Genomic DNA, 12354 nt, shown 5'->3' with positions numbered 1-12354 from the left:
GCCCGATCATGGAGAAATCAGGGAAAAAAAGTTATATTTTTTGAACGATTTCATTGCTTTTTATTTGTAGTTTTTGTAACAAAAAAATTATATTTTTAAAATATGTGCATTTTCAGATAATTAATTTTTAATTTTTATTTTAAGTCTTTTTCACAAAAAAAAACAATTATTTTAGAGTGTATATTTTTTTTGAAGAGACGAAATTTTTATCTACAACTTTGCCGAGGGCGTCAAACCGATCGAGCAAACCGTTTTGGCTCTAAAAATATTAAAAGAAGTTAATATTAAATTTTCGGGGTCAGTGTGGGAATTGCCTTCTTTGGTCGGTAAAGTGGGCAATGTATGTAGTTTTACGATGACGCGAAAAAAACAAGGACAGAAGGTGTGACTTAGACTTACAAGAAAATTTTCCAGAAAAAAGAATGACTTAGACCAAAGATGATTAGTACAAGATACCTGACTCTTGCAGTATGCAGCGGACATGAATGTCGCTGCGCGTGAACGAAAGTCGAACTAATTTGTATACTGATGATTTGATGATGACGGCAAAGTATCGAAAGGTGAAGTAATTTTTTTATATCCTTGTATGGTCCGCCATCTAATTTTCAATATCGTTGCACGTGCGGTTATCTAATTTTCAATATTCTCAAATGGTGCTGCCATCTAGTTTTCATTTTTATCTGGCGGATTATGCACCATAGATCAATTTTGCTAAAAGTAATAACCACAGTTTTATACGCATTTAAGCCATCTGAGGGCAGCACTAACCGTTGTAAACATGTCATAGGCAAAATGTATGAAAAAACTTGAAGTCAGGTATCTTGTTCTAGTCATCTTCGCTTAGGCTCAGGAGAAAAATTTCTGAGCCTAAGTCACACCTTCTATCCTTGTTCATTTTTCGCATTCTCGTGGAATTACAAGCCCACTTTACTAAATATTAAATGTAAATCATAAGTAGGCTGACCGTACCGTTTTGAACGGGACAGTACCGTTTTTCGACTATTTCTAACTGTCCCGTCTTTTTGTCATTTTGTAAACAAGTTTCCAAGCAGCCAGGATTCTTTTAATATCTCAGTAATACGTTTGTGCCTTCCTGACAGTACTGCACTACTGGAAGGACATCCCCTATCGGGAACAGACTAAAAAGTCGCGATTGAGAGTTGAGACCATGATAATTGTTAGTCAACATTTCGATCATCATGTAACAAATTTCAGGAACTCATTGCATAAAATTACACTTTTCAGGATCGGGTAAGTTCATCGAAGCAATGAATAATTGTTTGCATGCTTTGGTTGGAAAAAAAATTCAAAAATAAATGTTATCATGTGTACTGTTTTTGAACCCAGTTGTTCCGTTTTTATCCCGAGGAAATCTGGTCAGCCTAATCATAAGACAAAAAATGTAATGAGTTTGTAAAAAATTCTGGTCGGTTTTACCTCAGTGTTCCAAGGCAAATTGAAAAAAAATATTCAAGCCACTGGTCAATTGTGAAGCACATACTAACGAAAATGGGTAAAACTGCATCCAAACTGAAAAAAATCCAAACGGAAAGAGAGTTAGAATAAATCAGATTATCGTGTCCGGAATTTCGCCTGCTGGACCTTTAAAGAAGTTTTTATGAAAATTAATTTTTACCATATGTGGTATGCATTGCTGCTTAAATTATGTCATAAATCGATTTTTTGAAATCCGAGAGAGGTGGCTACAGCTTGATAAATAGCATAAAATCCTTCGTAATAGTTTTAGTTGCATTCCGCCATAATATATTGTTTAAACTTTGTTGCCTTTGTCTACTGTTATCGTGTTGTACCTATCTACTTTTATGATTGTTCAACCTCTACATGGATTCGTTATAAAACTATTACTGAGTAGTTTCATTCGTTTCGTCGTTTAACTTTCTAAAATATAATTTATACTCTACAACAACCATTAAGGGGACGTATTAGCCGGCGATGCTGCAAGCCTAATATCATGAAAAATTATTCTGTTCGAACACTCGACCATCCGTTATTCCGCTCCCAATGGGAATGACGAATCAATTTGAATGTCAAGAACGGTGCCACAAAGAGCCAATCTCGAGGTTATTTGTCTAACGGCCTCAGCTGTTGATTGGATGGAATAATTCACTTTGTGCTAATTCATCAATCGCTCTCTTAAACGGGTTCTTTCTTTTCTAATTTTCGAGTACGACAACACTTCAGTTGTTCCATTTTTCTTCTCCTCGTCTGACGAATTGTTCGCATTTGTTATGTTTGTGGAACGATTCGGTCTACCATCAGAGATTCGTGAATCTACTCCAATTAGTTTTTGTCGTTTCATGCTACTTAATGGTTTTTGTGGCTAATGAAATTGATTAGACAATAAAGCATTATTTAACTTTCTGCTTTCTTCTTTCATTTTAGGACGATGGAGGAATCGAGTTCTTCAACACGATCGTTCTACAGCCGCATCTGAAGTTGGTAACCGACTTGGGCCGAGGTTACCATGTGCGCTGCCGTTACAAAAGCCGTGAGGCGGCTATGAAACCAACGAAAAAATCGTACGACGACAATCGACCCTTGGCATTGACCAGCGCCGAAGGTGGAACCGATCGGCGGGATTATGGTCGCTCGCTGGATAGAGATCATACGGCACCGGAGGAGGACGTCGAGGTTAAGCCAATGCCTGGATGCCACATGAAGATTTTCACCGGCGAAAAATTGGCAGAGAACGTTAAGATCGGAGACCCGCTGACTCTGGTCATCAACATCGATAGGCAGGAGCTGTACGGGTTGCACGTCACCGACTGTTTAGTACGCGACGGACTGGGATGGGGCGAGCAAAAGTTGGTCAACGAGGAAGGCTGCCCGTTGGACAATGAAATTCTTGGCCCGTTCGAGTACACCGACGATCGGAGTAAGGCAACGGTTACCTTCCCAGCGCACAAGTTTCCCTACACCACTTCGGTGTATTACCAGTGCAACGTGAGGTTGTGTGCGCTCGATGATCCAAATTGCCACAAGGTTTGTGTTCGAATAATTTTGTACCGCTGAGGAGGAAATTATTTCGTTTTTTTTTGCAGCCTCCATCGTGTGCAGGCAGAAGTAAGGCGCGGCAAAAGCGAGAAACCGACGACGAAGGACTTCCGGCGACCATCGAAGTTTTCTCCGGACTGTATGTTAACGAAAACGCCGAAGTAATCAGCGACGATGCAGATTCGGTTTTCAGGGAGAAGGTATGGCAATTTTCGTAATTGTGACCGATATATTTTTAATTACGGTACCTACACTCTTATTATTGGGTCGATTTTAGATTGTTTTTTTCTCCTGAATTAGAAAGTAGTGTCGGTTTTATAACCAACATTCTTCGAATCTCACATGGCACATGAGACAATAACAAATAGTAAGAGTGATAGTGGATACTGTCATGTGTGACAAGGGTGAAAATTTGAAAATTAAAAGCTTGGCGAAGTTTAAGCAGCATTTGATACTTAGCTTTTCCGGAGGCATGCTTGTATTTGCATCTACATCTTGAAATTTATTATTTTCTGCATTGCCTCTTAAAACGGTTCAAAAAAAGTCACGACATTTTGAAGCCTCCATTGGCACTGGAATCAAGTTTAGTTTCGGGTTCCACTGCGATTCCGAATCGTACTCTATTATTTAAAAATATCTGGTCTAATATCTGGTAGCTAATCTTCAAACGTCGACCAATTTTAAAAACGTTTCTACATTCCTTCTTCACAGACTCCTGATGACGCCATCTGCGTGTCCCAGCGAAGTTTTGCTGTTGCCATAGCCATTGCCGGTCTCTGCCTGATGTTGGCCGTCGTCCTCGCGGTGATGTGCATCGTTGCTAGGAGGAGTAACAAGACCGTTTCCAATTCGGGAAGTTCGATCTACAGCGGACCCTACACCAACACTGCCTTCTCGCATAGCAGCTAAACGAAAGTTCTTGTTGTGTGAGTGTGTTCATGGGTGGGCAACGGTGTGTTTGTGTGTTCGTGAAATGATGTGTTCATGAAAGTGAAAATACGAGTACCAGAGAGCGTGACTTCTGTGATTCTTTCTTCTTAATCACTAACAACAACGATCGATAACTGTAATGAGAAAAAAGATCGCACATTTCATAGGGTAACGTGCCAACTAGTGGAAATAGGTACTTTTTAAACTAGCACCTCATTTTATTTGGTATTAAACCAACTGCGAGACATCTACGAGAGTATTATATATCCCAAGTTTGCAGTGAAACGGTAACTAGTGTTTCCGAAAGCTTAGGTATTCCATTTTGTCTTTAGATATCATCGGACAATATCTTATTTTTTGTTCCTTACCAATTGTCCGCTAATATCGCAGAGGTAATGTTCGAGATCAACCTGATTTGCTCAAAACCATAATCTGGAGAAATTTATTTTTGTCGACTAGATTCTTCCATTCTATGAAATTTTGGCCGAACGGAACCTCTGTCTGTTAAGTATAGAACTATTTTCCAATTAAAGCTGTCTAGCTATTTATCGTGCTGAATCTAATCAATTGTTACTTTTGCACAAGCACTGTCAGAAACTAAGTCAGGTGAAGGGATTCTTACCGTTAGTCTATTCAGGTCTCCAGTTAACTATTCTCTGTCCACTAGCTTGACTCTCTAGCTATGTCAATGTCTTTATTTTAACTATAATTTAAGCAACGAACTAGGATATTACAAAGTAAATGATCGTTTGTAGGATAGCAACTGTGATACGATTCAACATTTAGAGCTTCGTAAAATGGAAACTTTAAACAGTGTCAATATCATAGTGACACGATTCTATTTCATTGAATGTTTTTTTTGATAGTTTAGATAAATGTTTACTTGTATCTCAGTTCTATGAAAGGGTCAGCTCATACAAACAAGGTATTTATGACCATAAGTTGATTGGAACATTTACAACGAGAAATTGTGTTTTGTTTTTACCGCAATCGGCGATTGGTTGTATATCTGGAATTGTATCTACGAACTGAACTATGAGAAAACGAACGAATTTAATAAATATATTGATATTGTCTTTCATTACTTTCAATCAACATTGATGACATTCTACAAAATTTTCTTCGCTGTTTTGCTTCTTCATATATTGCTAAGTATACTCAGAAACTTATTATCATAAGTCATTGACAGTTTCTTTACAATATTTTCTGTGCATTATTGTGTAAATCAATATATAAAAAGATAATGTATAAATGTGTAAAATGATAGTGAAGATGTAATAAATTTTCTTGAGGCAAGTCGCACTTCAGGTATTCCATCAAAGATGGCTAGTACAAGATACATGACTCTTGCACTATGCATCGGACACGATTGTCGCTACGCGTGAATGACGGCAAGGTGGCGAAAGGTGAAACTTTGTTTTTCAAAATCCTTGTATGGTACTGCCATCTGATTTTCAATATCGTTGCACGTGCGGCCATCTAATTTTCAATATATGGTGCTCCCATCTAGTTTTCATTTTCATCTGGTGGATTATGCACGATAAATCAATTTTGCTAATAACTTCAGTTTAATGCGCATTTAGGTTATCAGATGGCAGCACTAACAGTTGTAAAGGTGTCGTGGGATGGAAGTCAGGTATCTTGTTCTAGTCATCTTTGAACCTTCCCAGCTTGTCTAGAGGTATAATGGTGGCCTAACAAGCCAGCGTCGTAGGTTCGAGTTTGACTCGGGAGAGACTGTTAGCATAGACTAACAGACATAACACTTTCAACAAATTTTCAAAAATATTATCGTTCGGGTAGATACCAGTACTTTACGTTAGTAACAGTAGCACCATCTGCTGTGTCAAATTACGAACTACAACATATGTATAAAATTGCAAATCGCGCGAGGACTGTTATTGGATTAGAAATTTTAAAATGATCGTTTTTTTGTGGGGATGGAGCTAGGTTCTAGTGTTACGTCTGTTAGTCTGTGCTGTTATTGTCAGTAGGATCGTAGCGCTAGCCCCGCAATTATCCTGTACACTTAACAGTCGGCTACGAAGTCTGGGTAAAATCAACAGAAAGTCGAGTTCCCATTCGGAATGTAGCACCAAGGCTATTTTGTATTCAAAAATTTGAAAAGTAAACTTCGCGTTGTTTTTACCTAGGACTAATGCTGTAACCAGTGGTTGGTACAATTTCGCGAAATCGCTATATATTAGTTAGCGGATTAGCGATTTCATTAATTTTTCAGCTGAACCAACCCTCACCCCTTCTTCCTCCTCAGCATCCGACACACAGTTAAATAGGTGTGTCCCGCATTGGAGCTTCAACTATCTGGTCACTTTAACCTACGTTCCTTTGTGTTGTACATTCTGCTTCTTGCGAGTAAGGTGATTTATTTTTTCTCGAATGTCTTTCCTGAACATAAACGAACTATTTTATGAAAAAATAATCACATGTAGTCGCTTTGCATTTGGATTTAAAAACGAACTGAGTAGAAAAAGCCATAATCTTGCATGTTTGCGTAGTTTTGTTAATAATATCTTAAATTTTTAATCAGATACCTATTATTTTATCTCAAATGTCTTTCCTGAACATCAACGAACATTTTCATGTAAAAAAACTTACATGTTACCGCTTATTTTTTTGATTCAGAACGGTTCAAAATAATGATGATAACTGTACAGCTTAGAGACGAAGGAAATAATATCAAGAAGATCAAGCGTTACAAAATTTCATTTTTATATAGCAGATATAAATATATATATATATATATATATATATATATATATATATATATATATATATATATATATATATATATATATATATATATATATATATATATATATGTATATATATATAAATATATATATATATATATATATATATATATATATATATATATATATATATATATATATATATATATATATATATATATATATATATATACATATATATATATATATATATATATATATATATATATATATATATATATATATATATATATATATATATATATATATATATATATATATATATATATATATATTCATATATATCAATTTTGACAGCAGCAAATCCCCCATGTATGGGTGATTAAAATGACTGTTCGACTGACAGCTGGCGCTGATGATGATGATTTGTAGGCAGCATTTTAATCTATCAAGATTCTATTTTAGGTGAGTTATCACGGAATTTATTAAGATTCTATTTGAAGTGAGTTGTATTTTTTTCACTAAACGGTATATTTGAACTAAGAAAATGCAATTCCAACACACTATGTACCTACCAGCGCTACCAACTCCTGTAAAAACATAACCCCGCTTTGGAAACTAAACCGGATCTTATATATTTGCAATTTCACATGTATTTTCTTGACAGTAAGCAGTCTACTAGATGCTGCTGAAAGTTTCTAACCAGCTGTATTCTTTTTGATGCCAAGAACATCCATTTTACGCAAATATCGCATGTAAAACAGCCTTGGCTAAATATTGAATCTATCATCATTTTTCTACACTCAAAATATTTTTCACGTTATTGTTACGTGAAATTTCCTGTACTTATTCATTTTCTGTCATTTTACATGGTTTATATGACAAACATAACATCTACGTGAAAATCACATGCATACTATGTTTCAACAGGTAGCATCTACGTCAACTTGGCAACGTCAAACAGAATGAAGTATCGCGTGAACTCTCCGTGCGAAAGTACACAGAAATCAAAATGGTGAAGCTGTTGTATGATATTGTCTTTGAACATGAAAGGAATTCCTCGATGATTTCCCAATAAGTGAGCTTTAAAAAAAACCATAAGAATGCGGCATCGAGATTTCACACAGATTCAGCTCAAATTGCGAGGAATTTCCTGAACATAAACAGTTGCAGCTAACAGATTATCGCCAGCGAATGTCGCAATATAATTTTTCCATTTTGAATGTCGTTGAACTCATTTACGAATTGGTGATTTTGCATGTTGCATGCCCGTGCGACTCATCAAGCAATATATTTGGATAATTTCTGAAAACTATTCCTAATCCCTCAAGAATTTGAGAAATTACAATTGGAAATTATAAGTTGTATAAAACGTAGAACCTATCAGACAATCAAGTGCTTTTCACTTTACCGGTAGTTAAATTCTACGTGAAACTCACATGAAATGCATATGTCTACTGGATAAGATTCACAGGATAAATCATATCACCAGTTCATGAAGAACTCAAATGACAATCACGTAAAATCTACATAACAATGACAGTGGAAAATATTCACATAACTTTTCCGGTAATTATAACGTGAAAAATATTTTGAGTGTAGTTCTAAAGTTCAAATGCAGAAGTCGCACGGTCGTTTTTAGTTTTGCGTTAAATAGCCAAGTTCTCCAGGCGCGATCGTATTAGTGCTATGTATTCGATTTTTCTTTGTTAGCTGTAAGACTTTTTTGTCACCTGTGAGAACTGTCATCTAGAAGAAAGAATAAAAAACTACCGAGTTTGATTCACACTCTCGCAAATGTCAATATACAGTGTAAAGCGGACTGTGTCGTAGTGTTCGTGTGTTTTCGCTTGGAGAACTCTATAGAGTTCTCCATTTGATTCTACATTGGTGTGATGCATTGGTGGTAATGAGATAGTTTTCTTCGTTGGCCATAAGAATTTTCTGTTAGCTGTACACTCTGAAAAAAATGCACGTAAAATTTACCGGGAAAAGTGACTGATTCTCATCCACCTTTTCACGTAACTTTTGCCGATTTCTCGAAAGCCGTTCATGTGTTAGTGTGTTAGTGTCAACATCAGTGTCAATCGTCTGCGTGTTGGACAGGTAATTCTAACCTGATTTTCACGTATCTTTTTACGTGATGTTTAGGTGAAACCATAAACAGAACGCATAAACCCCACATGATTTTCACGTACTTTTTACGTGTTATTCAGATGGAATCTACGTGAATTTTAAGTAAATAGACTAGATAGCGAATATAAAAAATAAAAATTGAATGTCGACCGTTCAACCGGCAGGAGGTGTTCCACTCGGAAATGACCGTTGACGATTCAAATCGTCCAGAAAGAATTCACCAACTGAAAATTTTAAAAATTTATATGTTTCTTCTGTTATTCTAAATATTATTCTGGCTACTTACATTGCATGTTTTCCAACATAGAATTAGCTGAAGCAGCTTAGGAGATCTTTGGACGCCATATTGACTTTTTTTGCATACTAAAAATTCACATAAATTCCGCTGTCGGGAACGTCACACCACAGTCGCACTAACACTAACAAAGTCAAAACACACAAATACCAACGCGCTTAAACTATTTACATTATAATTTGATCGATTTACGTGAATTGACAGTGAATCGTACGTGAAATTTAGGTCAAAGTTACTAATGTCCGTAAAATGGTAGATTTTCTGAAGCTTAGTCACTTACGTGATTTTTCAGGTGGATTTTACGTGCCTATTTTTTAGAGTGTAAGAATCTCGAACAAAAAATAAATAAACAGAGATGAATTCTCGACGCATTTATGATAAGGTCGTATTTCTAAACGTGAACAAAACGAGTGAGAGATGATTTGTGCTTGTGAAGTACAAGGGATATAACTCTCACGCGTTTTGTTTACGTTTAGACAAACGACCTTATCACAAAGTAGTCGAGTATTCTGCGCACACTACCTTAGATTGCAATGGTGCTAATGTTCGTGAGATCTTGCTTGGAGAACTGCAAATGCAATTCTACTGCAGCGCTAACTATGTAACAAACGGTATGAGTTTCGCCAATATCAAGCCGACGGTTTAGGATTGCAGCGCTGTTAATTGAAGTGAAGTTGACAATCGGCCATGTGTTTTGTTGATTTTCCTTCGGAACGTCAAATTTCGTTCTTTTCGCAGCACATAAACCTCGTGTTTAGTTGGTGCTGTTGGTTTCTATTGCGGATTTTTCTAATTTTCAATTGGAAAACCGCACATTTTCAGCCAAAATGAGTTTGTACAATTTTAAGAAAATTATGGTGGTGCCGCCAGCAAAGGTAAGTCATAATATATTCTTGTTCTTTTTGTTAAATTACGCTTCCAATCAACTAACCTCCGCTCGTTCATTGTTTATTAATCGCAATGTCTTGTTTTAGGCCTTCATCGATATTATGCTTTCTAAAACACAGCGGAAAACGCCGACTGTGGTTCACAAACATTACAAAATCAGCCGCATTCGTGCGTTTTATATGAGAAAGGTAAAATATACCCAGCAGAACTTCCACGACCGTTTGTCTCAGATAATTCAGGATTTCCCAAAATTGGATGATGTCCATCCGTTCTACGCTGATTTGATGAATGTGCTGTACGATAAAGACCACTACAAGTTGGCACTGGGACAGCTAAATACAGCCCGTCATCTAATCGATACGTGAGTTTCTAATTTAAGTTTAAAGCACTTAAATAGTAATAGATGATTTTTCCAGTGTGGCGAAAGATTACGTGCGGTTGCTTAAGTTCGGTGACTCACTGTACCGGTGTAAACAGCTTAAAAAAGCTGCCCTTGGCCGGATGGCAACTATAATGAAGCGTCAGGCGTCGAATTTAACCTACCTGGAGCAAGTTCGACAGCATTTATCACGTCTTCCCTCCATTGATCCTTACACGCGCACTATTATCATTTGTGGTTTTCCTAACGTTGGCAAGTCTAGCTTTATCAACAAAGTTACCCGAGCTGACGTAGAAGTGCAACCGTACGCATTTACCACAAAGAGTTTGTACGTTGGTCACATGGATTACAAGTACCTCAGATGGCAGGTAATTGATACACCTGGAATTCTGGATCACCCGCTGGAGGAGCGAAACGTTATCGAAATGCAGGCAATTACGGCCATGGCTCATTTGAGGGCCTGTATTCTGTACTTTATGGATGTGTCCGAGCAGTGCGGGCACTCGATTGAAGAACAGGCCAAACTGTTTGATAGCATTAAGCCCCTGTTTGTAAACAAACCACTGTTGTTGGTTCTAAACAAAACCGACATTCTAACACTGGACGAGTTGGATTCGGAGAAGAGAAAGATCATTGAGGAATTAGCTGACGAGACGGAAGAAATTCCTATTTTGCAGATGTCCACCGTTACAGAGAAAGGCGTGATGGAAGTCAAAACCGAAGCATGTGAGCGTCTGCTAGGCTACAGAGTGGATCAGAAACTGAAGGCTAAGAAAATTGAAGGCGTTTTAAATAGGCTGCACGTTGCGATTCCAGAAAAACGAGATGAAAAAGAACGACCACCGTGCATACCAGCGTCCGTGTTGGCCACTCGGGCTGCGAATGCGGAAAAAATTGCCCGCCGCCAACGAAAGCTGGAGAAGGAAATTGAACAGGAAATGGGCGATGAGTACACGCTTGATCTTAAGAAAAATTACACAGATATTCCAGAGGAGGAGCGGCACGATATCATCCCAGAATTCATGAATGGTGTTAACATTGCAGATTATATCGATGCAGATATTTTCGAAAAACTAGAAGAACTTGAGCGTGAAGAAGGACTTCGCTTGGAATCCGGTTTCTATGATCCACCGCCTCTCAACCTCGACGAAACCTTGCTGGAAATTCGTGAAATGGCTAAACAAATCAGGCTTAAACGGTTCCTTCTTAAAGATTCCCGTAAGTTGCAGCAAAAGAGTGGTCGCCCCGTTATGCCCCGACACAAACAGGCCAGTGTGCGTGATCGAAAAGTGGATAACCTGCGTAAAACGATGGAGAATCTAGGTGTTGATATGACGGGAACTCAAGACGCCAACTTCACCAAGAACCAAATGAGCCTGCGTCGCAGTATGGTGCCAGCTGTTGGTGGGCCGAAAACTCCGAAGAAAGATCACGAATCGACGGCCATCGTTAAGGCTACCGGTCTACCTATCAAACGGAAAACGCCAGGACATGAGTTGGGTATTAAGAGTGTTATGGTAAGGGTTCTAGTCAATTTTTGTAATTTTCACTGTGTTAATGTCGATTTTCCTTTTTGCGTAACAGTTGAAAAAGAAGGCCAAGATTATGGCTAAACACGACATCGCTAAGAAGGTGACCAAACTTTCACGTAAGGGAGAAGCCGATCGTCACATACCGGACTTGATGCCGAAACATTTGTTCGCTGGCAAACGAGGAGCAGGAAAAACAGATCGCCGTTAATATACGTTATATACTTTGTTTATTTAGAAACAGCAAATATATCGATTTAATTTCATGTGAGATTATTATAGAGTTAGTCTAAAATCAAAGGTTTCTATGTACAAAGCATTTTTGTTGGATAACCATTAACGTTTCTAGTGTGACATCTCGACATTAGGAGTCGGAAACAATTAGATTTTACATGTATATTTTGGTTTACTTATGTTTTCGTTCGGATCAAATTCATGTCGAAATATTAAAAATTTGCCTCTATTTCCATT

General features: G+C 37.5%; 2 protein-coding genes across 3 annotated transcripts in view; both read left to right on the top strand.

Moving 5' to 3' along the window:
* Window positions 1-5021, top strand: part of LOC129722640 (uncharacterized) — a 132772-nt gene extending 127751 nt beyond the window's left edge. For both annotated transcript variants that reach the window (XM_055676247.1, XM_055676248.1), the window contains exons 6-8: window positions 2404-3003; window positions 3063-3215; window positions 3727-5021. In XM_055676247.1, coding sequence (XP_055532222.1) covers window positions 2404-3003; window positions 3063-3215; window positions 3727-3924 — 951 coding nt within the window. In that variant the 3' untranslated portion in view covers window positions 3925-5021. The remainder of the gene's footprint in view (window positions 1-2403; window positions 3004-3062; window positions 3216-3726) is intronic.
* A 4781-nt stretch (window positions 5022-9802) lies between these two features.
* On the top strand, window positions 9803-12149 carry LOC129722636 (nucleolar GTP-binding protein 1). The gene is made up of 4 exons (XM_055676237.1): window positions 9803-9962; window positions 10062-10336; window positions 10392-11871; window positions 11939-12149. Exons 1-4 carry the CDS (start codon window positions 9915-9917, stop codon window positions 12092-12094), a joined length of 1959 nt encoding a protein of 652 aa, XP_055532212.1. The 5' UTR covers window positions 9803-9914; the 3' UTR covers window positions 12095-12149.
* The last annotated feature ends 205 nt before the right edge of the window (window positions 12150-12354 follow it).

Source organism: Wyeomyia smithii, chromosome 2 (genome assembly GCF_029784165.1).
Source record: "Wyeomyia smithii strain HCP4-BCI-WySm-NY-G18 chromosome 2, ASM2978416v1, whole genome shotgun sequence".
Classification (NCBI taxonomy): domain Eukaryota; kingdom Metazoa; phylum Arthropoda; class Insecta; order Diptera; family Culicidae; genus Wyeomyia; species Wyeomyia smithii.
The sequence above is the reverse complement of the archived record's forward strand: the minus strand, read 5'-3'. Positions and strand labels throughout refer to the sequence as shown.